The sequence below is a fragment of the Ctenopharyngodon idella genome, chromosome 21 (assembly GCF_019924925.1).
Source record: "Ctenopharyngodon idella isolate HZGC_01 chromosome 21, HZGC01, whole genome shotgun sequence".
Taxonomy (NCBI): Eukaryota; Metazoa; Chordata; class Actinopteri; order Cypriniformes; family Xenocyprididae; genus Ctenopharyngodon; species Ctenopharyngodon idella.
This window is the reverse complement of record NC_067240.1, coordinates 23,886,355-23,913,510: the sequence shown is the minus strand read 5'-3', so window position 1 is coordinate 23,913,510 and position 27,156 is coordinate 23,886,355. Positions and strand designations below refer to the sequence as shown.

General features: G+C 37.2%; 3 protein-coding genes across 3 annotated transcripts in view; all 3 read left to right on the top strand.

Moving 5' to 3' along the window:
* chm (CHM Rab escort protein) overlaps positions 1-8,874 on the top strand; it is a 75,848-nt gene extending 66,974 nt beyond the window's left edge. The window contains exons 14-15 of the mRNA XM_051877522.1: positions 7,061-7,218; positions 8,092-8,874. Coding sequence (XP_051733482.1) covers positions 7,061-7,218; positions 8,092-8,361 — 428 coding nt within the window. The 3' untranslated portion in view covers positions 8,362-8,874. The remainder of the gene's footprint in view (positions 1-7,060; positions 7,219-8,091) is intronic.
* Positions 8,875-12,621: 3,747 nt separating this feature from the next.
* On the top strand, positions 12,622-27,134 carry wdr55 (WD repeat domain 55). The gene is made up of 9 exons (XM_051878893.1): positions 12,622-12,632; positions 14,035-14,074; positions 14,252-14,394; positions 20,907-21,007; positions 22,248-22,335; positions 22,467-22,646; positions 23,646-23,745; positions 25,457-25,626; positions 26,574-27,134. Exons 1-9 carry the CDS (start codon positions 12,622-12,624, stop codon positions 26,914-26,916), a joined length of 1,176 nt encoding a protein of 391 aa, XP_051734853.1. The 3' UTR covers positions 26,917-27,134.
* Positions 14,413-18,620, top strand: zgc:113019 (uncharacterized protein LOC550590 homolog). Its single transcript, XM_051877526.1, has 2 exons — positions 14,413-15,067; positions 17,305-18,620. The coding sequence occupies exons 1-2, from the start codon at positions 14,827-14,829 to the stop codon at positions 18,531-18,533; spliced, it is 1,470 nt and encodes a 489-aa protein (XP_051733486.1). The 5' UTR covers positions 14,413-14,826; the 3' UTR covers positions 18,534-18,620.
* Positions 27,135-27,156: the final 22 nt, after the last annotated feature.

Genomic DNA, 27,156 nt, shown 5'->3' with positions numbered 1-27,156 from the left:
TACAAATGTATTTTCTTCATCTAAGATGTTTTATTACGAAATTCAAACATTACCATTTTGGCTCTCTTTAATGTGGCGTGACAGATTGTTGTAGCATGGTTCAAGAACCGATCGTCTCTTCCGCGCTTTATTGCTATTTACATCATGAAATAAGCATGAATGAACATCAGAAGGAAATCCGTATCATGTCTCATGTAATCGCTCAATCAGTGTTTCAACCGCTTGTAAACAATAATGTGTAATGTTATATTTACCTCAGAAAAACCATTAATTTGTTCAAAAACTCGTTAGTCAGATAGAAAAATGAACTTAGAGACAAGCATTTTGATAAAATTATGCACTATATTGCATATTCATTGAATTTCTACTTAAAGGTGCAGTGTGTAAATTTTAGCGGCATCTAGCGAACTTGCAAACTCCCTTTCGAAGCACTTAGAGAAGCTACGGTGGCCAACACAGGGCAAAGACTGTCATCGTCTGAGACAGCAGAGAGTAGCTAGTCAAGCAATGAGGTTTCTTCTTACTTCTAACAAAGAACCAGTCTCTGCTTCTAATAAACCAGACGACTACTACTACTACTACTACTACTACTACTTCTACTTTGTGCGTATTCAACATAGTGAAGATGCAAGCTGCCTCTAAAAACACCAACAAAGAAGAACAACGATAGTGACAAAATGCACTCTATACAGCAGTTTTCCGCTTAGGGCTACTGTAGAAACACGGCAGGTGCAAAATGGTGACTTCCGTGTTAGGGATGAGATAGAAATGGCTCATTCTAAGGTAATAAAAACATAACGGTTCATTATGTAAGGTCTTTATACACCACTGAAAACATAGTTATGTATATTATATTGCATTTCTGTCAATAGATCCTCCTAAAATTTACACACTGCACCTTTAAAGGGTTAGTTCACCCAAAATTATCCCATAATTTACTCACTCTCAAGTAATCCTAGGTATGTATGACTTTTGTCTTTCAGTCAAACACAATCAGAGTTATAGTAAAAGTGGCTCTTCCAAGCTTTATAATGGGAGTGAATAGTAACCATGATTTTGAAGCCCAAAAAAGCACATCATAAAATGTGTGGATTACACACGGCTCCAGGGGGTTAATAAAGGTCTTCTGAAGGTGAGAGTAGATGCCTCTATCCCTGTAACCTGTTCTTCAATATTTAATGTATGTTTGAATAAATCCGTCATGTTTTTATGACAGCCACCATTTAAATGTTTATATATAAAAAACGAGTAGAAACATAATTGTCATTACAAATGTATTATTATAATGTTATTTTTATTATAAAAACTTTGTGTAATTTAAATGTAAGTAGCCTACAAATCAGTTTATTTTAACCTTTAATAGGAACTAATCAAGCTGACGGTCGGCCGTCGGGCAGTTTTTGTTCATCGGCTGACTAAGTTTTCTCAGTGTGTTCCACACCGTCGGCTGAAGTTGGTCCTCGTCGGCTTTTTTTCAGCCGATTCGACATGTTGAATCGGCTTTGGAGCTCGCCGGTCCGTCAGGCCATCTGATCATTCTGATTGGCTGTTCAGCTACTGCCACCTGCTGGTACGCAAAGGCATTTCTTCTTACGCAGGCGCAGAACGAACAGAGCTACTTGGCTGTCGGCTGTCGAGCGTTGGTTTGGTGTGTCATGGCAACTTTGGACCCAGACGCTGCCGACATGAGCCAACCCCGCAGTCTGCTTTCGTCGCCACTAGTTCGTCGGCGTCGGCTTGGTGTGTTCCTGCATTTATAGTGATTTAAAGGGTTAGTTGACCCAAAAATGAAAATAATGTAATTTATTACTCACCCTCATGTCGTTCCACAGCCGTAAGGTCTTACGGGTGGGTGAGTAATAAATGACATAATTTTCATTTTTGGGTGAACTAACCCTTTAAAGGCTGACTTATACTTCTGCGTCAGACCTACGCCAGAGCCTCTGCGGGGTAGGCTGTTTTCATTTATACTTCTGCGTCGTTGTCCGCATCGACATGCATGCAGACCACTAGTATGAAGTGTCTGCGGTCATGTTGAGTATCAAGGCAAAAGCCGAAGAAGAAGCAGCTTGTCATGTACGTTGTCAGAGAAGCTTACAAATAGAAGTGGCACAGAAGCGGCAAATAGGTAACGACTTTTGTTGCAGTATGACTGCATGTGTCCCCTGAAACAGGTGTCGCTCTTCTCCGATTGCTCCGCGCCAGTTTTTTGACCTGAGAGAGGGGTTCTAGCAGACCAATCACAGCGCTTGTGGTCCGCGTAGAATTGACGCGTTGTTACATTTTTGAAGAGGTGCACATCAGGCTATGTCGTAGGCTACACGCGCTACACACAGCCTACACACAACACTCGACACAGAAGTATAAATCAGCCTTAAGGCTTCCTTGTGTAGTTTACAGCATTAGTTGAGAGAGATTTTTTTCTTTGAGAAAATTTGCCATGTACTGTACCTGATTAGGCCCCAATTAATCGATATTGAGTCGAATCGAATTGTGAAACTTGTGTCAATGCCCAGCCCTATGGTTGTGTGTGTGTGTGTGTGTGTGTGTGTACTGAGGCAGTTTGCCAGTGTGTGTTAGAGGGTGGCAGTGGTTTGGGAGGTTTGCAGCTGCAGGCATGTGTTAGCCGCCATCAGGAGTGCTGCTATATGCTAATCTGACATTTGTCACATCTGGGAACATGTGTGCGTGTGTATGACCGAAAGAGAGCCACTGCGTCTTCTGGCTGTCGGCCCAAACACTTGCATACTTACAGATACTTCGGTATACTTTTTACTCTCATGATACAAGATGATACATACTAACCAAACAGAAATTTATATAAAATAGTATATTTTATACAAAAGTTGTTCTTGGAATTTCACTCACTTTGAGTGAGACGTTGAATCATTCGTTCAAGCGAGGAATGAATCCCCACTGCAGTGTGTGTGTGCTGCTCAGAGACACGCAATGCTTGATTCTGCTTTCACTTCATTTGGAACTATTTTTGTTGGGAAAGCAAAAACAGAAAATATAATATATTAATATTAGTGCTGTCAAATGTGTTAGTGCTGTTTTTTATATATATATATATGTATATGTGTGTGTGTGTGTGTGTGTGTGTATATATGTGTGTGTGTATATAGACAAACACTAATTAATATGTATTGTTTATTTTATAAAATTATGTAATTTTTTATTTATATTTTATAGTTTTTTTATTGTATTAATATTGTGAAATATTTTTACAATTTAAAATGATTGTTTTCTATGTGAATAAAATATTTCTAATATGCTGAATTTGCTGCTCAAGATTTTATTTTATTTTTTTTTTTTTGTAATATTAGAAATGTCTTTACTGTCACTTTTGACCATTTTAATGTTGCTGAATAAAAGTAAAATTATCTTTCAAAAAAAAAATCTTACTGACCCCGGACTTTTCACAAGAAGTTTATATGTAAGAAATAATTGATAATGGGCCTCTGAATTATTAGAAAATAATGGCACACCTTAAAACATTCAACCAATCATATTCAAGCACTCGACAGCCCTGTAGTATAAGATGTTTTATTTTATTATATTATTATTGTTTTTATGTATTTATATATCATTATAAATAATAGAGACATTATAAATAACAGTATTTGTTCAACACTTTTATATTAATTTTACTTCCCAAACTCTGTTTCTCTGTGTCCATATATTATCTAGTCGTATGTTGTTGGCTGTCTGGACTCTATAAAAGAGATTCTTTGGCTGTGTGTGTTCAGTGAAGGGCTTCAGCGTTTTGTGAATCAGTGACCCGGCAGCATTCAGAGGGAAGGATGGGTGGTGTATTTGAAGCGGCGTTAAACATTGATGCCGCCACACCTCTCCCCCTCGCCAAATTAAGCAAATCACCGGGCCACTCCGGGCAGGAAAAGGAACACGCGTCATAATTGTGTGACATTTGGGTAATGACCGTTCTGACATTTCAGACTGACACCTTCTCCCTCTCGCTTTTTCTAGCCTTTCTTTTCCCACCTTTTTGCGGCAGAGGCTCGTGTATTTAAAGGGTAATGATACAGACTGACAGCTTTACGCTTTAAACGAACCAGCGACACACACACACACACACACACACTCTTGAGATTCTCTGCTCTTCTGTTGGACCACAGAGCCCGTCTCACCTAAGATGTCATCAAAGGAGAGGAAGAAAAAGAGATTAGATGACCTACGTCATGCAGCCGCTAGCAAAATATTAACAATGACTCATCTCGTGATAAATCAATGTCAGTCTTTTAAAACTGGAATAAGTGGTGTATATGAGAAAAGTGCCGTTTTTTTGTTAATATTATTCCCACAACTAAAGCAGTCTGCAGTCTTACACCAGTCTAAAGGCATGTCAAACAAAAACAAAGTTCGATTTGTTGCTTTACATGTTGGTCTGTTGAGCTCTTCCTGTATAAGTGTGCGTTTCTTGACCAAAAGAATCTGAAAAGTGGGCAAGACTGTATGTGTCAAATGTCTCTCATCAACTCATCAAATGCTTTCCGCTGTCCTTGGTGCTGAAGTTCTCACTGTTCGTTTCATTTAAAAAAACAACATAAACATGTCATCTTACTGTCGTTTGTTTTGTTACAAACATACTCTTATTGTGTGTATGGAAGCATCTCATATATATATATATATAGTCAAACCAAAATTTATTCAGACACCTTGAACATTTCATTCATTAATACAGTTTATTCACTATAGTTAAAAAAAACAAAGGTAATAAAATGTGACAAGATCTCAGAGTTAAAATTAAACTTAATTATGTCAGATAATACTTAAGCAAAACATGGTCAGGTCAAAGTGTCTGAATAATTTTTGATTCAATTTATCAATTTTACTGGTAGTCCACTGTATGAAGAATTTTTGGGTATAATATGTCACAGTTTACTTCATTTATGTAAGTGAGGATAGCAAAATAAACTATAGTGTCTAGTGTCTGAATAATTTTTGGTTTGACTGTATTTTGGGTTATAATGTACACTTTCAAAAACTTTCCACAAAAACTTATTTTTTATTTTTTTTATTGTTCATTTTCTTATTTTATTTTGTTATAATTTATTTTATTTTTAATATTTGATATTTTATTTATTTTGCTTTTTTGTTTCATAAATAATGCATTTATATTCTAAATTAAAGGGTAGTTCACCCAAAATGAAAATAATGTCATTAATTACTCACCCTCATGTCGTTCCACACCCATAAGACCTTCGTTCATCTTCGGAACACAAATTAAGATATTTTTGATGAAATCCGATGGCTCAGTGAGGCCTCCATAGCCAGCAATGACATTTCCTCTCTCAAGATCCATTAATGTACTAAAAACATATTTAAATCAGTTCATGTGAGTACAGTGGTTCAATATTAATATTATAAAGCGACAAGAATATTTTTGGTGCGCCAAAAAAACAAAAGAACGACTTATATAGTGATGGCCGATTTCAAAACACTGCTTCATTAAGCTTCAGAGTGTTATGAATCTTTTGTGTCGAATCATGATTCAGATCGCATGTCAAACCACCAAACTGCTGAAATCACATGACTTTGGCGCTCCGAACCGCTGATTCATAACGCTCCGAAGCTTCCTGAAGCAGTGTTTTGAAATCGGCCATCACTATAATAATTCGTTATTTAGTTTTTTTGCCACACCAAAAATATTCTCGTCGCTTTGTAATATTAATATTGAACCACTGTACTCACATGAACTGATTTAAATATGTTTTTAGTACATTAATGGATCTTGAGAGAGGAAATGTCATTGCTGGCTATGCAGGCCTCACCGAGCCATCGGATTTCAACAAAAATATCTTAATTTGTGTTCTGAAGATTAACGAAGGTCTTACGGGTGTGGAACGACATGAGGGTGAGTAATAAATGACATTATTTTCATTTTTGGGTGAACTAACCCTTTAATAAATAATACGTTATAGTAATGTTTAAAAATATATAAAGAAATATAGGGATAGTTTATTATTATCAGTATGTTATTTTATTATATTCATTTTATAATATTTATTATCAATATATTATATTGATAATATTTTGGTGACACTTTACAATAAGTTAACATTAGTTAATGTATTAAATAACATGAACTAACAATGAGCAATACATTTGTTACAGTATTTATTAATCTTGTTCATATTAGTTAATAAAAATACAGTCATTCATAGTTTGTTGATGTTAGTTCAGTGCATTAATTAATGTTAACAAATACAACTTTTGAATTTAATATTCTATTAGTAAATATTGAAATTAACATTAACTGAGATTAATAAATGCTGCAGAAGTCTTGTTCATTCTTAATTCATGTTAATTAAAGTAGTTAACTAATGTTAACTAACTAAACCTTATGGTTAAGTGTTACCGATATTTCTTATAAGTAAATTGATGTTGATTTCCTTTATCACCACAGCAGCATTTGACTTCTTATATTTGATTTCTTATATTTCATATAAATTACACAATAACACTACTTAAACTAGGAACAGAATCGGTGTCCACAGAATCCTAACACCCAACATTAATACATTTCTACAATATTTTGCATTTACATGTTGATTTATTAAATATTTTTTGCTAATTTGATTATTTGAATGCAGTACTTTTGGCTCCCAAACATTTTACCACATTGAAATCCATTCCTGATATAGAATTCCGATAGATTTTCCCTCAAAATCAGTCCAGAACATATGGGAAAAGTGCATGGATTCCATCTAGGTCAGGGGTGTCCAATCCTGCTCCTGGAGGGCCACCTTCCTGCAGAGTTCAGCTCCAACCCCAGTTAAACACACCTGAAGCAGCTAATTAAGCTCTTAGTATGTATTCTAGAAACTTGCAGGCAGGTGTTGAGGCAAGTTGGAGCTAAACTCTCTAGGACAGTGGCCCTCCAGGACCAAGTTTGGAGAGCCCTGATCTAGGCCTAGTCATCACCCCTAATGTATACTGGCTTAACATTTGGAGGAATTGTCAAAAGTAAGACATCTAAAATGCAAAGTCGGTGTCTTTCAAGACAGAAAAGAACTGATTGTTTAAACATCACGTGCAGGTGCTGAGGAGAGAAGCAAGCCTACAGTGCTGTGGGTCATGTACTTCAACATGAGGGACACGTCAGCCCTGGACAGCAGCAGCTACAGCCTGCCGAGCAACGTTCACGTGTGCACTGGTCCCGATAGCAGCCTGGGCAGCGACTACTCCATTAAACTGGTGAGTCCAGCAGAGGGAGGCAGACACTACGTTCTATGCAGGGCTTGACATTAACAGCCGCTAAATGCCAGTTTGGCGAGATTTTTAGTTATAGTCTTTAAAAATGGCATCTGAAATAATAAACTAAGTGCAACGTAGTGTCAAAAATATCGATTTTTCAATACATATCGATACTGAACTATCTGAAACGCTTCCAGTACTCATTTTCCACAGAATAGATACACTGTGCTTTCACGCTCTCTCATCTCTCCGACAGCGAGTTCACACATAAACCCGCCTCCCCTTGCTCACTCGTTTCATTTGAATCCGGATGAATGTTGTTGGTGTTACAGGGCTTGAATTTCTGTGTGGGATTGCGTATAATTTTACTTATTTCCACAGATTTTGTACTCCCAACCAAAGTGCGTGAGCATAAAGCCGCCTCCCAGTACTAAATTGAGTTCTTTTTCGCTGCTTTTTGCACTTAAACGGTCAAATACACACAAAATAATGTCAAAATGCCGAGTATTCACGTAAACAGTCAGTTATGTTTTAAGTGAACGTAAACAGTTGAGAAAGAAAACGCATGTGTAACAGTATAATAGATCCGTGCGTCAGGTCTTAAAGTGATGGCAGCCTAATATACCTCCTGCCAAATTATATGAGATAATATTAAAAAATATATAAACGGCAGTTTTTCCCCATGGTATCAAATCAAAATTGTGGCCAGTGAAAGTGCTGAGTGGCTAGTAACTTTAGAAAACCACTAGCCACAGTGGCTGGTGAGCAATAAAGTCAATGTCAAGCCCTGGTTCTATGGATCAGACATTGCCTGTAGGCTAAAGTATAGGATGTTGTTTTGTTGATTTAGACAAAAATATAATTTATTTGCAGGCTGAATCAGTGTTTCATCACCTCCTCCCTGATGAAGATTTCTGTCCTCCTGCACCCAACCCAGAGGACATCATCTATGACGGTGACGGCCCGCAAGCTGAAGGGCCAGGGTTTGATGAGAGTAATAACACAGAAACAGATAAAAGCCAGGCTGAGGAAGAAGGTGCCGTCCATGAGAAGAGTCCATCGACTGAGAGCTCTGAGCCTGCAGAGATGGACAATTTTACCCAGGAGACACCGCTGGACACGACCCCACCCTCTGAAGAATAACCCCTTTAGAGACATTCCTTCATTTCCTCTCATTTCACTGAGCATATGGAATCCAAAATACTTCATGTTCTGCTCCAAGTGGGCATCAAAACCCAAGTTCTCATCAACCCTTTTATATATATATATATGTGCCTTTCTTTTGCATTTTCACACTCAATACCCCTTTACGATGTTTTATTTTGACCGGTTACTGTAAGCGGTTTATGAATTTACTTTTTAAAAACCAAAATGCTCTTTTTTTCAGAATGTATTCATATGTATTCACTATTTTGCATGGTTCAAGAAAGGTGCCTATTATATATTCTACGGTTATTTGAATGGAGGACAAACACACTGATTTTGGTGAGGAGCTTCTCAAGACTCATTTGCCACGAACTTGTATTTCAAATGTCTATTTAAATGCTTTCATGTCTCAAGTTTGTTTTGCGTCTTTACATCCATATGTATTTCTAATGGCTATAAATGTATCATGCAGAAATGGTTGCTGCCATTAAATATTTAATTGAAAATGTATTTTAGTATAATGGCTGCATTATTTGTGTGTGTGGTAAAGCAGATCCTTTAAGTCCTGTAAGTTGCGAGGTGGAGCCTCCATCGGACTTGTTTGTTCAGCACATCCCACAGATGCTCGATTGGATTGAGATCTGGGGAATTTGGAGGCCAAGTCAACACCTCAAACTCATTGTTGTGCTCCTCAAACCATTCCTGAATCATTTTTGCTTTGTGGCAGGGCGCATTATCCTGCTGAAAGAGGCCACAGCCACCAGGGAGTACCGTTTTCATGAAAAACTTGTGTACATGTACACAAGTGTACATGGTCCTGCAGCAATGCTTAGGTAGGTGGTACGTGTCAAAGTAACATCCACATGGATGGCAGGACCCAAGGTTTCCCAGCAGAACATTGCCCAAAGCATCACACTGCCTCCGCCGGCTTGCCTTCTTCCCGTAGTGCATCCTGGTGCCATGTGTTCCCCAGGTAAGCGACGCACACGCACCCGGCCGTCCACGTGATGTAAAAAAAAAATGTGATTCATCAGACCAGGCCACCTTCTTCCATTGCTCCGTGGTCCAGTTCTGATGCTCACATGCCCACTGTTGCCGCTTTCGGCGGTTGACAGGGGTCAGCATGGGCGCCCTGACTGGTCTGCAGCTATGCAGCCCCATATGCAACAAACTGATGCACTGTGTATTCTGACACCTTTCTATCAGAACCAGCATTAACTTCTTGAGCAATTTGAGCTACAGTAGCTCGTCTGTTGGATCAGACCACACGGGCCAGCCTTCGCTCCCCACATGCATCAGTGAGCCTTGGCCGCCCATGACCCTGTCGCCGGTTCACCACTGTTCCTTCCATGGACCACTTTTGATAGACCACTGCAGACCGGGAACACCCCACAAGAGCTGCAGTTTTGGAGATGCTCTGACCCAGTCGTCTAGCATCACAATTTGGCCCTTATCAAACTCGCTCAAATCCTTACGCTTGCCCATTTTTCCTGCTTCTAACACATCAACTTTGAGGACAAAATGTTCACTTGCTGACTAATATATCCCACCCACTAACAGGTGCCGTGATGATTTTCCCCCTCAGATACATTTAAGGTGATCATCCACCCTGCAGTATTGAACTTGACATCGTCTGTCACTGATACAAACAGATTTTACTGCAAAACTCCAATGTAAACTGTGACGCCGAGCATTAGTGATGCTCTCCGAGTGCGGTTCACCTGCTATGAAGGCGAGGTGAGAAAGCGAGAGCGGGCGGGAGAGAAGGAGCACAGTTTGATGACATTTGGTTTGCACTGCCATGGCTGAACAGATGGCTCATTATGGCTGCGAGTGCACAGTCGTCCCTCACAGCGCTTGCTGTCTTTGTTTCCGTGGAATTTGATATGGGCTCTGCCGAGGGTATTTACCCATTCTGGAGGGGAAGAATTACTGCTGAACACATGGCCCAGGTTAGTCCCAAACCAGAGGAAGTGTGCTGATTCTTTTAGGCGGCTGGGAGTAAGCACACCCCTGACAGCACTGACGAGTGTTTAGAGTCAAGTCAAGAGTGATGTGTGTCACATATAAACCAGTCTTAGATTTAATTTACTCATTTTGTAGGATGCATGGTTGCGCATGTCATGTAGGCTTAGAATGCAAAATGCAATGTATTTTGAAGCTGCATTGCAAGTTCCTGTGAATCCTGCACTAATTTATCATTATCCTGTGATGAAGCCCTAGTTTATTTCAACCCCGTTACTGTAATTTTGGGATTCATATACATAAATTTGAATAGATGCGTTTATTTTATTGTGCCTGGTAATAAATCATACATAAAATGTAAATAAATATTAATGACTCGTACAATTTTTCTTTGAAAAATGTGTTTTGTGTCAACCCTGCTTCATACAAAATGTTCAAGGTTTGAAGATAAGTGCAAAAATGTCTACTAATGGCCTCAGCTAGTACCATTGCACCACACTGTATTATTCACAGGTTGTTCTGGTGAATAAAAAAAAAAAAAAAAAAAAGGTTTATCCCATAACAGTTGAATTAACCCTAAGCCTGACCCTAAAGCACTACTTTATTTCAACCCTGTTACTGCAAATTTGAAATTCATGTATATAGTAAATGTAAAACGGTTACTGAGTTTATTGTGCCTTGTAAAAAATCACACATTATTATTTATTTAAATATAAATAACTCATGCCTAAAATGTGGTTTGTGACAACCGTGTTACAACCAAGAATGTTCTAGGGTTGAAGATCAGCGCAGCAACGTCCAATAATGGCCCCACAGCTTTTTTTTAAGCTGCATTGCAAGTTCCTGTGATGACATATTACTTTATCACTATCCTGTGATAAAGCACTACTTTATTTCAACCCTGTTACTGCAAGTTTGAAATTCATGTATGTAGTAAATTTAAAAAGGTTACTGAGTTTATTGTGCCTTGTAATGAATCACACATTATTATTTATTTAAATATAATTAACTCATGCCATTTCTCCTTAAAATGTGCTTTGTGACAACCCTGTTACAACCAAAAATGTTCTAAGGTTGAAGATCAGTGCAGAAATATCCAATAATGGCCTCACAGCATTATTTTGAAGCTGCATTGCAAGTTCTTGTGATGACATATTACTTTATCACTATCCTGTGATAAAGCACTACTTTATTTCAACCCTGTTACTGCAAGTTTGAAATTCATGTATGTAAATTTGAATAAAGGTTACTAAGTTTATTGTGGCTTGTAATAAATCACTTTATTTTTTAATTAAATATATAAATAACTCATGCCATTTCTCCTTAAAATGTGTTTTGTGACAACCCTGTTACAACCAAAAATGTACTAGGGTTGAAGATCAGCGCAGAAACATCCAATAATGGCCTCATAGCATTATTTTGAAGCTGCTTTGCAAGTTCCTGTGATGACGTACTACCTTATCACTATCCTGTGATAAATCATTGCTTTATTTCAACCCTGTTACTGTAATTTTGGAATTCAAAATGTAACATCCAATACTGGCATCGCAGCAAATACCATTGCACTATACCATATTATTCACAGGCTGTGTTCTGGAGATTAAAAAATGGTGTTAATCCCATAACAGAGTTGAACTATTAAGCTTTATGAAGCCAATGTAACTGTAAACATAATGAAATACTGTTTGAATCACAGAGCCAAAAAATTTGTCATTCCTTCAGATCAAACCATTATAACAGAGTTGAACAGAACACGGGGACAAGATGAAAACTGTGTTTTCTCTAAAATATGAATAACACATTAAAAAAAAAAAAATTAAATATTAATTTCAATAAAAGCAAAAAAGAAAAGAAAATCTATATAACTAATAAAGGAATTTTCTCCCAATGAAAAACATAATTTTATTATTTATTTTGCCTTTGCTTAAATCTCTCAAGTAATCTAAGTATACAGTTAATTTATGTGAGGACACACAAATGATATCATTTCCTGAGAGTGACCTACTGATAATTTCCCCCAGCTGAGACACGAGAACCTGAGATCTCAAACATGCCCTTATTTAGGTTTAAACCTATTGAGTGTCCGTATATCTGCTTCATGCTCTGTGATCGATTTCCTCAATTTTCGTAATTTCATGACAATCCTTTATCTCCAGCATTTTGGTTTCATCTCATTGTTTTGGGGGCATGAGATTATTTTCTTCTCTCTTGAGTGACCTGCCTGCTCAATAGCATCATTGGGAATCAATTTTCTGCATGGAGAGTCTTGACATTCAAACGCAAAAGGGTAGAATGTGCCACAGGCAAGACACCTAGCGGGGGCCGTGCTTCTCCGGCACTATGGGGTGCATTCAGTGAGGAATCTTCAGGGACTTACTCTGAGGAGTTGTAAAATGTTTCTCAACAAATTAAGGATTGAGACACAAACATTTTTTTTAACCTAGCAGATGCCTGTGGCTACATCTGATTTTATCTTCAAGAAGGCTACTTAATAAGGTGCAGTCTAGAGGTGTAAGAAAAGGAATGCAAACACCTAGGACACCAAAAAGGATGCTTAGACATGTTTAGATGACCCATATGCTCAATACAATAGACAAACAGCAAATAAAGATGTTTAATTATTTTAGGAATTCAATGGTGTATTGAAAAACATTGGTGTTGTGTAGATTTGTGGAATGACAGTTGATGCCATGTTTCAATCAAGGTAAATTCACTTCTTAACAGAGTTTTTTTTATTTATTTATTTATTTTTTTAACTATCAATTATTGTAATTTTGTAAACAGGAAATGCTATTTAATTGTAAACATTTAGGATACATAAAATGCTAGTTATGAAATCCGCATAGCCTATAAAGGAGTTTTTATTCCAGAATTTTTTTTAATTACATGTACACCATCTTTATTTTTTATCACAGAATACTGTTGTTATTAATTCATCGATCATTTATTTATTTATTTAAAATTAGAAACATTTAAAAATGTAAAAATCTAAAAGTGTTTTTTTTTTTAAGTCCAAAGAGTCAAACGTCCCCACGGCTGAAGAAACACCGATTTATGTCTTAATAAGGCGCGCCACTTCAGATTTGACAAGCTTTAATGTGTTTTTACTGACATCTAGTGGCCACATTATGTCATTACATGAGCTCAATGCGGATTTCGTTGTTTTTGTTTTTTTTATTTTTTATGCATTTATCACAAAGGCTTGACATTGTTATTTTTCCCTTTGTTATTTTCTTGTCCATACACAATAATTATTTTATTTAAAATTATTATTTTGTTGAAAGGAAAACAGAAATGAAAAAGAAATTAAATACGAATAATAAATAATGTCCATTGTAATAACTATTAATTTTTTTTAAATGATTAATTATCATTTATGGCTGCATTTTAAGGTTCAAAATCCACATACATGTGATAAAATATTTTTCCTCGTCCGACAATGCAAAGACAAACAAATTAAGAACATACACACAAACATTATATAATAAACTATTAATAAATATGATGTGAAGAAAAAAAATACAATATATTATGTAAATAAAATAAAATAGAATATAGTAGTTTTGATGCAAAATATACAAAAAATACAGTGTGAAAAAAAAACGTGTCAGCATGTGAGGTATGAATTTGTAAAAGTAATGTATGCACTGCTGGCCACTCCGGTGCAGCAGGTGGCGGAAGTGAGATATTTAGCCTGCAATAAAGATGGCGACTTCCTATAGAGCACGAGGATTCGTATGAACAAGTAAGTTTTTTGTGTTGTACAATATCGAGCGTTTCAGGGCCGTCATTGATCGGAATATATTTTGATATTCATTTAAAATAAATCGTAATGCCTGACAATTAAGTCGCAAAAGGCACTTTAAACGGTAATAAACAGACCACAGTGAGCTGAATGCAGTGCTGCATGCTGTGTTTACAGGAGGAGACTGCAGAAGAACCTAAAGCACCAAAGATCCGTGAGACACCAGAAGACATTAAACTAGAAGCGATTGGCAACACAATCGCATTTCATCCCAACCAAGACATCCTTGCAGCTGGAGACATTGATGGAGATATATATCTGTACGTTTGTTTATTTCTCAGGCAACTATAATCCTCATTTTCGTTTGAGATAGTCTTTACTGTATTTGTTTGGGGTCCCACAAATGCTAATGTTGAGTGTGTAAAACAATATTAGTAATTACAAACTGAACCCTTTTAAATGTAAAGATATTAATCTGATCAAAACCTATTTGACAGATATTATTGAAACTTTAGGCCGTCTAACAACATAAAGAATGCATGTACTTTTCAGTAATGTGATTGGTATTCATTCTTCTGTGTTACCACCGTTATAAATGTTAAAAGTTAGATTAGAAGTTCAAGACACTACAGGCATTTTCATAGAACGTGACGTCAGCTGCGCAATGCATGTTGGGACATTAGGACACGGAAGCCGCGCTAGTATTGGAAGTAGACGTTAACGTTTGTATTATACAGATAAAATACGTTGAAATGGTGAACTCGTGCTGTGTAATTAACTGCCACAGCCGCAATTTCGACCGGCGTGGAAAACGTATAGCAATTGGCATGCGATTTTTCAGCTTTCCTACTTGGAAGCAACATGCCGGAACTCAGATTTCCGAGTTAACAAAGCGGCGCCGCATGGCATGGGTAGCAGCAGTGAGACGAAAAAACATCACCTTCAGCAGCATTCCCCGACACATGTTGGTTTGTTCGCGGCATTTTCATAAAGGTAAGTTATAAATAAAACACATTTGACTGTTTTATTGTTAGCTCTTGCAATGCAAACATGAGCTGTGTCCCAATTCAGAGGCTGTTTAATGGGACGGTCTACTCTAGCCTACGGATGACTGTTCTTGTCGCATAGCAACTGTGACAGCTGCAGTTGACGAGCGGTGTCCTGACTGACTTTGTGAAAGTTAAATTCAACTGTCTGAAAACAAAAGAGGGTTCAAAACTTGTCTAAATATGTTGACTTTGGTCTATTTATGTACACGATAAAGAGTATGAACTATATCAGATTTAGAAAGAGCTTTATTGCCAAGTGTGCTTGCACACACAAGGAATTTACCTTGGTATTGAAGCTTCCAGTACACACACACAAACATAACAAGAGGAGACGCATAATAACATTTTAAGAATAAAAAAAAAAAAATTAAAAAATATATAAAGACACAGATAGGTTTAGTCAGAATATACATTTACAGATAATCTATACATACTATACTTGCGTATGTAATGTAATTCAGTATTGATAAATGCGTCAACGTTTGAACCATTCTAAAGTTTTTTTTTTTTTTATTATTATTATTATTATTATTTTCACCTTTGTATCATTACATATTTGAGTTGAAACGAAAAATCCTGTAGACACCGGCGTACAATGAATTCTGGGGTAGGCTAGGCCGCGAAGGATTCGTGACTGTGTCCATAAACTTAAAAATGCTGCCTTCGGAGGATGCATTTCAAGGTAGGAAGGCATCAAGGCACGTCCAAATCCAATATTAGCTTCACTTCCTGTCTCCTGAGATACCTTCATGTGATCGATTTTTGAAGGCAGCATAGATGTATGCTTTGCTGCCTCATGATATCCCACAATCCTGCGTTCCATTCTGTGACAGTTGAGCTAAAAAATAAAGATGGTGTCAGAAAGTTGCGGTTGGTGGTCAGTTTGTGGGTAAATGTAAATTTTTGACCAACGTTTTCCGCTTCTAATGTCATTTCTAGAGAGAAATTTACTGTTGTAGTAATTAAAGGGTTAGTTCACCCAAAAATGAAAATTCTGTCATTTATTACTCACCCTTATGTTGTTCCACACCCCTAAGACCTTCGTTCATCTTCGGTTCATCTATGTGTTTAGTACCTTTCTGGGCAATGAAAGTGTAAATGAACTTGCTGGCATTGGAGGCCTCACTGAGCCATCGGATTTCATCAAAAATATCTTAATTTGTGTTCCGAAGATGAACGAAGGTCTTACGGGTGTGGAACGACATGAGGGTGAGTAATTAATGACAGAATTTTCATTTTTGGGTGAACTAACACTTTTAATATTTGCTTAGTTATTGCCAAAGATTGCTCTATTTTGCTGTAGATCATTAAACCATTACGCTGCGCCAGAAGTCTGTCCGAAATCAGTGTCGTGAGGTACCTTCATGTGCAAACGCTGCCACAAAGTCATTGCCTGATAAGGCAGTGAGGCAACAAGTCGGCTGCCTAAGTTTTTGGACGCAGCCCATCTGTTGTGTCCTTCATTGCCTGGGAAACAAAGGATGCATTTCAAGGCCACATTTGAAAGAGCCTTTGAATTGGGACAGCCTTCGCTGTGCTGCTGTATGTGGCCTTTGAAGGTCACAGCCTCTGAATTGGGACACAGCTATGGTGGTGTTGTTGCTACACAGCTAACTTTAGCCGTGTTTCCACTGAAATTAACCGGAACAATATGTCCCAGGAACTTTTTTCCCCCTAGACCTGTTGCTGTCTGGTGGTCTAAAGTACTGTGAAGATTAGGCAAATTAGTCCAGTGACGTAGAACTGCACGTGACTTTCCAGTTCCCGCTGAATTTCGTCCTCCGCATATAAGCTTAATAAAGCCTGAACCTCGTCATCGGTCCGTCGGCCGTGTTTTTTGTTGATTCGAATACCAAAGCAACTCTTACTGCACGCATTGCAACATACTTTTAAAAATGGTGGTTGAAATAAAATGCTGCATAAACTCAACCAATCAGCATGTTCAGTGCCCAAATCCCAACCCTGAAATTTTCTGAACTTCGAAAAATTACTACCTCGTGAGCAGGGACTTTCTGAGGGGGAAATTTCTCTCCGGAACTTCATTTAGACTCTGGTTTTGAGTACCACCCCAAAGTCCCTAGTTCTTGAGGAAGGTTCCTGCGGTGGAAACGCGGCTTTTGCACCAGTAGCTGGGCGCATAGCTAGATAACTAATCCAAGAAATTCGGCCTTGTCTTTTTAGGCAAACCAGCCTATGAAATGCTAGAGTGTGATCCCGACTGGGTGCCATCATTACATCTCGGGCACACAGAAGTTAAACCAACGGACCCTGGGCGGTTTAACCGGAGGACAATGAGACAGCAAGCCCTAAAAGGGAACAATGCTGCACCTGCACCTCTGGATCTAGCTGACCTGAAATCAGAGATGGATGAAGCTGAACCACCAGATGATGCTTTACAGATGGATAAAGCTGGCCTAAAAGACAACACTGAAGAACAGCAGGAATGTAGTTTTTGTAGCTGCAGTCATGCCGAAATTAACCGCTTGTTGGAGGAGAACAGGAGACTGAAGGAAGAGCTCTCTCAAAAGAAGATGGATGAGGATTTTTTGAAAGATGATGACGTGAAGGTCACGTATTACACTGGACTTCCATGCTTTGCTGTTCTGATGGGTGTGCTGACACAACTTCTTCCCTGCCTGCCACAGACCGGCCGAAAACTTTCACCTTTTCAGATGCTCCTCTTAACCCTGATGCGCCTGAGGCTGAACCTGCCAATCCAGCACATTGCATACCTCTTCTCCGTAGATCGAAATACTGTGTCCACCACATTCAGAGATACCATAGAGACAATGTTTACACAACTCAACCCTTTGGTGCACTGGCCACAGAGACATTGCTTGCAAGCCACCATGCCACATCAGTTTGTAGAGGCATTTGGCAGTCGTGTAGCAGTTATCGTAGACTGCATTGAAATTAACATAGGAGGAGCGTCAAATCAGACATCTTCCCACTACACAAACAAGCACACCCTAAAGTATCTCATTGGCATTACACCACGAGGAGCTATCGCTTTCATTTCCCATGGGTGGGAAGGTCCTGTCAGTGACGAGCATGTGACTGAAAATAGCGGCCTTCTTAATAAACTCTTTCCTGGGGACTTGGTGTTGGCAGATCGTGGATTTGACGGACTAATGTGTGCAGAAGTGAAAACGCCTGCAAGCGGACATAGCCAGCTAGATGCAAAAGATGTAGAAGTGACGCGGCAGATAGCTCACCTCAGGGTCCATGTGGAGAAGTTGATTGGATGTGTACGCACAAAGTACATCATACTAAATGGAACCGTACCAGTGAGCATGGTACTCCCGTGTCAAGGCGAGGACATGACATTCCTTGACAAGATTGTGACTGTATGCTGTGCCTTGACTAATATGTGCCCCAGCATTGTTATGAAACCACAAACCATGACATAAAACATGTTAACTATGTAAGAACTGTCAGATCAGTCAGAGTTATTCATGTTGTATACCACCTGTTACCATAATAAATGACAAAAAGTATTTGAATTCTGTATGTCTTTCTTTATCATAACATGGGGAGGTAAATGTGTACAGTTCACAGTAACAGAGACAACATATAAAAAGAGGTAAAGTTGGCAGTGTAACCTTTAAGCAACTGACAACATAAAAAGGTAAATTATTACCAAGTTAAATAAAAAACAAAAACCTATACCTATATACAACTGGTGTAAAATGTAAAGTGGTAGTGTAATCTTCTCTATGTACTAACAATACAGACAAAAGGCAATAAATAACTGAACAAGTTCAATTGAAAACAAACAAAAAGAAAAAGAAAAGATTTTTGGCCCATTTTGTTTTATTAACATATTACTTTCAGACCACTGGAAAGAAAATATCCAAAGTGCACATCTTAAGTGTTAATTATAAAACCGATAGTTCCGGCCCTTGATTCTGATTGGTTGAGCCGCGTTCGAAGCCGTTGTAAAACTCCCGAAAATGTACAACTGACCGCATTACATAAGTATTGCTGCGTCACTGAATGTATGTTGCTGCGTCTGTCTTGGCAACCACTCTTAGCAGTGTAAACATGTTTGTTCTCCATTGATTTTGTTAATTGAAGCTTACTGTATTATGTAGAAGAGTATTGTGAGAGAGATATCGAGTGAGTGAGTGTATTACCTGCGCTCAGATTTAACATTTTCCTTCAGGTCAGTCCTATGTTCATAATAAAAAAAATGTGAATGTCTGCTGCGATATCTTGTCCTTTTAACAGTTAAGGGTTTTTTCCCGTGACTGACAGTGCTAGTCGAAGCATTTGTCATTTGCGTATTGTTCCGTGTTCACAAGAAGTTTCAATATAAAAGTCTTTGCGACTGAGCGACTCACTCATAAAGACAATCTTTGCCGCCATCTAATGGCGTAATAATGTAACTTCTGTTGCTGTTCACGGTCAGGGACTATTTTTTCCAGCGGAAGGAAGCCTTTTAATGATTTTACTTCATGAAAGTTGCATTGATACATATTTTTTTGGCTTTAATATTTGTATTGTGTGGTAACCATTTTATAAAAGCAATAAGCCTCGTGAAGCTGTGGTTTACGGTTTACTCCGCTCCATGTCGTGCCTAACAACGCCCCTTAGCTGCTATAAATTCACTGTAAACCACAGCTTCTTGGGGCTTATTGCTTTATTTTATTACATTTTATCTATTTGCATCTGTAATTTCAATTACAATACATGTCTTTAAAGGCATGCTTTTTTTCCTCCTGCACTGAGCCAGATATTTCCACTTCAGTAGCTCTTACATACACCAGACTTTCAGTTTTATTCCTGTCCATATTATGAAACTTTTTACAGAGGGGTTTGTTAATAAATCATTTGCCTGATTTACATAACATTTTATTCCTAAAAACATAGTGAAAATGCTTTTTTTTTTTTTTTTTTTTTTCTGGTTGTTGACAGTATTTTCTGATTTATTGAGTGATAAAAAGAGATTTCCAAAATCCCATCTGTTAAAAAAAAAAAAAAAATAATAATAATAATAATAATAATAAAAAAAAAAAAAAAAAAGTTGACTCTACTATGTCAACAAAATTAAACAAGAATTTTTGACCTTGCTTCATCCAATGTTTTCTGTTCTGGAAATGTATGTAAATCACTCCATATCTAATTAGTGCATCATTTGCATATATCGCTCATGCTTACCTGTAAAAAAAAAAAAAAAAAAAAAAAAATCCCCACTCAGATCCCTCTCCGACATGAAATTTCAGTGTAGAAATTGCTTTCTGTTTGTAATGAATTTCTTGAATAAATTGTCTCATTAACAGTAGTAACATGAATGTTACTAATTTGTTTCCTCATTTTAAGTAAATTGTATGCACGATTCACAATATAATTAATTCCCTCGTTTTACTAAATCATGCCCATGTTGTAATAATTCATCCCCTTGTTTTATTTAAATAACAATTTATTACAGCAAGGGAATAAATTAAGTCGTGGGAACGAATTCTTAATTCATGGCCACAAGGACACATGGGGGGGGAAAAAAAGACTTGCATGGATAAATAAAATTTATAATAAATACTGCAAAATACCATAAAAAATAAGAATTGTCAATTTTGATTTCATTGTGACTTTAATATTTCTTTTTGGTAACACCTGGAAAAGTCATGGAATTTGGACATTCAGTGATCAAAAGGAGCAGGATTCTAGTTAATATGTTGTTGAAATACAGTAACTCAAATCTAAATAGAAAATTGACAGGCGTGTACTGGTGCAGTTCAGTATAAATTTAATGGTTTGTAAATTCATCTCTCTCTGGTTTGCAGGTATTCATACTCCTGCACTGAAGGAGCAAACAAAGAGCTGTGGTCATCAGGACATCATCTCAAGTCCTGCAGGAAAGTGCTTTTCTCCAGTGATGGACAGAGTGAGCATCTGCTTCTTTTACAATCATTACAATGTTTATTAGAGTTTCCCCAACACAGACAAGAGAGTGCTGCAGGGAGGACGTTTTTTTTTTTTTTTTTTTTAATAGGCCAAACTGGAAGTTAGCATCACCCTGATCCCTCAACAGAAAACCAATAGGATTCCCTAGTGAAAAAAATATACTAAAATGCATTTAAAATACATTTATTTTGTGCTAAGTATACTACAAATACATTTACATATTTATGTGCTAAATAAATATACCATGCAGTTGTACTTTTGATATACTAAACTGCTGCTAAATTGGAACAACTAACTTTTTATATTTAATGCACTTTAATTGTGCAGAAGTAGTGCTGAGGTCCAACTAAAGATATGCTGAAGTATATTTGATTGTGCTAAAGTGGAACTATTGCAAGTATACTTTAGGTACACTTTAAATATCTTGCGTTTAAAGACTGATATTATACAAAAATCATACAATCCTTATTAATAGTGATATTAAAACACTTTTTAGGCATAATAATAAGAAACTCCAAATAAAGTTTAATCATAGTTTTATAACAGTAAGTCTGAAGTAATATGTCAATAAATATGTTAATGGTTTTGAAGTATACTTAGTATAAAATGTATTTTAAATATATTTTGGTATGGGTTTTTTTTTTTTTTTTTGTACTAGGGTTCTTCCATTTGGCTTTTAAATTATTGCAGAAAATAAGGTCTGTGACCAACAAAAGTTTATGATTCTTAGACATTTTGTCCATCACGATAATCTTCACAAATGAACACAACTTTTATGAAGAAGCCTAAATTTAATTGCCAGATGTAGAAAGCTAAACGTAGGCTAAAAACGAACTACACTACGATCACATGACTTCAGTGTCACCACAGTTAAGCTTCTAACAGGTCCTTATTATTCTTTAAAAAACAATTTCGCTGAAAGTTTGAGTTTGCAAGAGTGCGACTATAAACTACGGGCAGTTGTGGCCTAATGGTTAGAGAGTCTGACTTGTAACCCGAAGGTTGTGGGGTCGAGGGGGGTATGTATTTTATGTGGTAAAATAAAATGTGAAAATATCTTGAGCTTGTGTTAACCACAGACCTTATTTTTAGCCATTTAACCAAAAGCCCATTCAACGGCAAAACCGGAAGTGCTAAAATGCTAAGTCATTGCTGGGTTTTGCTAACCCCTTTCTATTTAGCAATTATCTATTTAGCAATTTCTCTCCTCTGTTCTTCAGAATTGTTCAGCGTGTCTAAAGACAAGGCTGTTCACATCATGGATGTGGAGGCTGGAAAACTAGTGACACGCATCCCGAAAGCTCACAAGTATCTAATATTCCTCTTCATTTTTATAAAGCCATTCTTGAAAAGTTAATCTGGTTGTATTAGTAAAGCTGAAATGTTAGTACAGAGTTCTTTGAACAGAAAAGTAATTGATATTTTTGATCATTTTTAAGGGTCCCCATCAATGCCCTGCTGCTGGTTGATGAGAATATATTTGCAACAGGAGATGATGAGGGAACGCTGAAGGTTTGGGATATGAGGAAAGGAACATCATTTATGGATCTAAAGCACCATGAGGATTATATTAGTGATATCACCATTGACCAGGCTAAAAGGACACTACTTACTTCCAGGTACTGCTTAAGGAGACCTATTATGCATTGATTTTGTTTTGGGGGTCTTTTAGAATAGGTTTTCATGCTTGAACGTTCAAAAAACACATTTTTCACATATTTTACATTATTGCGGCACCCAGTCTCTCTGTAACGTTCAGGCCTGCGTTTCTCAAAAGCATCGCCTAAATAGATCGTAGAAACGGTTGCACGAATCATCTTAGAATTACGGGCTGTTTCCTGAAAGCATTGTAAGTTAAGTTGTACTTGAAAATTCTCATAGATATACGGAGAAATCATAGAGTGCCAGAGTGCATTGTAAAGAGACAAATACAGTATGTGTAGTAATTTTGCAGTTGTGCTGTAGGTGTCATCTAAACCTAAAGGGTTAGTTCACCCAAAAATGAAAATCATCCCATAATTTACTCACCCTCAAGCCATCCTAGGTGTATATGACTTTCTTCTTTCAGTCAAACACAATCGGGGTTATATTAAAAAATATCCTGGCTCTTCCAATAATGGGAGTGAATAGTAACCGATATTTTGAAGCCCAAAAAAGCACATCCATCTATCATAAAAGTAATCCATACAGCTCCAGTGAAGCGATGCGTTTTTGTAGAAAAAATCCATATTTATAACTTTAAATATCCATATTAATGCCGCTCTGCCATTGTCCTGTCAGTCATCTCTCCTTACTATCTTCATGTGATAAGTGAAATCCCATTCCTCTAGGGGCTCCGTAGAATGTGTTATTCATTTTCCGTGCCTTTTTAGATTCGGAATTAGGCACATCCCTATCTCCAACCTAACTAACTACTTTTTTTTTTTTTTTTTTGCTTTTATGCTCTCTTTAAACAAAAGAACACTTGCCATAATATTTTATGTAATGCAAAGTTCTTCCTACTTAAGGTGTGCAAATACTTATTCATCTAATGTTTAAATTTGATAAAATCTGATGTGTTTTTCATGGCTGTATATCTGTAACTTTTTTTTTTTTTTTTCCTTTTCTTTTTTTTTCAGTGGTGATGGCACTATGGGTGTATTCAATATAAAAAGACGAAGATTTGAACTGCTTTCTGAATTCCAAAATGGCGATCTTACCTCGGTTTCTATTATGAAAGTGAGTCTAAACAATGTCAGTTTTGCTAATTAACAATAATTAACATTTTAGACACGACGTGTTCGGCTATTTTCTTTATTTTTACTTTGTTTACAGTGTTGCAAACTAGAGAATTGAACAAACCAAGGCCGTAACCATGTCTTGAACATTGGGGGGACCTATTTTTAGAAATAGAACAGTGAAGGAAATTCTAGGTCTAATTCTAGTTGAGAAATAATCGTTTTGAAATATTTGCAAATAATATTTGCATTAAAATATGCACACATGCACTTTTATTTGTATGCCTAATATGTCAGAAACGTAAAGTGTTTATGGTCTTGTCACACTCAGTTAGGAATTACATGAATCACGTACATTTTCAATTCAAAATGGCCATATTGGAGAAAAAAGTAGTTTGCATCACTGCATGTTACTGTTGGTCGTTTGTCAGTCTTTTGTAAAGCAGTTGATGTATTAAATGTTTCGCCATATACATCTTACCTCACTTTTTAAATATTAAACTGACCCTTCACGCTGGAATTCACGCTCTACTTCTGTGAACAGTAAACCCCGCCCACTTTGATTTGATTGGCCATTACAATCATTTTGACACTGACGAGCGCTGAGGCAGACCAGACTAAAAATGTAACTTTTAAACCTTTTTGTCATCTCAACAACATACAGAGTGCTGCGTAATGGTGTACAGCAGAGCAGAGCAGAGCAGTGCAAGAATTTCAAATATTGAGGGGGAATGGTTTGGTCATTTCTAATTATTAGGGTGGACTTGTCTCCCTCAATATTTATGGTGGTTACAGCCCTGGAACAAACAGTCATAAAAACTACTACATAAAATATCAGCACTTTTGTAGTGCTGCTTGTCTAATCGAATTAACTGACCGTAACTGTTTTATCCACCTTACTTTTCAACTGTTTCCTCTGAATGTGTGAGACTTTCGATTCATTAGCCGTTATTAGTAAATAGCTAAAAGAATAACAAAATGCAGTAAATAGTAAAGCTATTTGCACTACAAAACAGTTTTTTTATGATTATGACTAAATGATTAAAGTAATATAAACAAATTCCACTGTACCAGTTTGCATAACAGACTGTTTTTGTACAATTAAAATAGCTGGAAGCCTCGGTAAAAATTAGGGCTGGGACAAAAAATCTGCATCGCGAATCGAGAAATGATTCTGATATTTTCCGTATGTATCACGATTCTCTTTCGAATCGATTCTGGGCTTAGTTTTTAACAGCAGATGGCACTGCATGGTTTAGGAACAGCCGTACTCTGTTTCCTTCCAATTCCTTACACACACCACTTGAACCTTCTATAAAATAATCATTCATAAAGTACAAAAAGGTTGAAACGAATTACAAGGTTGTTTGCAGTGAGCTGTTTACATTAATCTCGCGTCATAAAAGCATTTTGAGGTGCAAATCCATTGTCAGACTCAGCCGAATGCACGAGCGGTCTTCTTCGTGAGGGTTTGAGCATGCAGTTAAAAAATAGCCTAGAGCGGCATCTGCTGTTAAAAACTAAGCTCAGAATCGATTTGCGATGCATTTGGAAAATATCAGAAATGATCCACAAATTGCGATGCATCGATAGTATTGTCCCAGCCCTAGTAAAAATGGATGTGGCCACTGTTAATGTTAAAAATAAGGTGGGTAATGTAGTTTTAATTATTAATCCATTTAATCAAAACCTCTTCTTTTTTTTTGCCACAGAGAGGCCGTAAAGTTGTTTGTGGATCCAGTGAGGGCACAGTATACATTTTTAACTGGAATGGTTTTGGTGCCACTAGTGACCGTTTTGCAGTTCAGGCCGAGTCTTTGGACTGTATCGTCCCCATTACAGACAGCGTACTGTGTGCTGCTTCTACTGACGGGGTGATCAGGTGAGGCACTTTTGGAACAGATATTTTGTTACTAATATCATTACATGTATTGTTCTTGGTGTGAACAGGCCTCAACTCTAAGAGAATAGCAGAGGCCATGTGAAAAATGACTTTTTTTTTTTTTTCTTTTTTTTTCCCAGTTGATGAACCAAATATACTGTCAATCAAAAATCCTTCCTACCATAGACGCTAATATACTTCTTATTATAGTTATCGTCCTTAGGTGTGAACAAGCCTTAAAGTCCCCCTGCAGTCAATAATTTTATGCCTTAAAACTCATCTTTGATCATCAAAATTACACATTTAAATGTTTTTTCCTGTGAAAATTTCTTCATGCCTTAAAATAGCTTGAATGTAACTGTACGCAGACTCATGAATATGCAAATTAGTCTGATTACTCTCTGCCTCCACTCAATCACACAAGCTTAGACTACCTGATCAACTCGGTCAACTTTACTGTAGTAAATGCTACACCATGGCAAGTGGAAATATTGGTTTAATTCGTCCATATATGTTTAAACCAGAAGAACAAGAGGAAGAGTGAATTATACAGGCTCGTCTACAAGTTGATGTATCAGAATGGTAATGTGTTTTATGTATTGCTCATACAACGTCAGACATATAACAGTCATTGATATGATTAGCCTTTGGCTTGACTACGTTATCAAACAGCTAATAATGTTACGGTAGGAAAGAGAAGCAGTTTCAAACCATGTTTTTGAGTCTGTCCTTGATACACTGCAGTTTTAAGGAGAAAATATTTAGCATTGGTGTTGAGTGATGAATTTGCACATGGTTTGTCTAAAAGCATATTAAAAACACCACATAGACATATAAACAACATTAAAAACCTAATTTTCACCACAGGGGGTCTTTAAGAAAGACAGCTCAGGGTGACACATCCAGTGAAATGAGTAAAACTAATGATTAAATACTTTATTTTGCAGAGCCATCAGTATCTTGCCCAACCGTGTGGTCGGCAGTATCGGACAGCATGTCGGCGAAGCCATAGAGGAGATTGCTCGATCTAGAGACGCACGTTTCCTGGCGAGCTGCGCTCATGACGAGCTCATCAAATTCTGGGACATCTCCAGCATACCTGATATGATAGTCACCGATTATCGACGTAGAAAGAAAACAGACAGTCGTCTCAAAGCTCTGAGTAATAAGGCTTTTGATACAGGACAGAATTTCTTTGCCGGCCTCTTAGACACAACTGAGGAAAACGGTAATGAAGAAGAAAAGGAGGAGGAAGATGGCGACGATGACAGTGACAGTGGAAGCGACTGAATATACTTTATTGCAATAACTTTTGCAGTATTGTTGCCATTTGTTGTATAATTAATGTATATTTTCAGATTAACATCTGAATCCGTTCCACATACATTTTTGTATAATATTAGGGGTTTTTTTTGTTTTTTTTAGCCTACCATAATTTCTAAATATTTGCAGTGCTGTCATGTTCTTGTTCGTGTTACTTCTCCTTAATAAATTTCAACACAAAAACATTTATTGGCCAAACAATGTAAC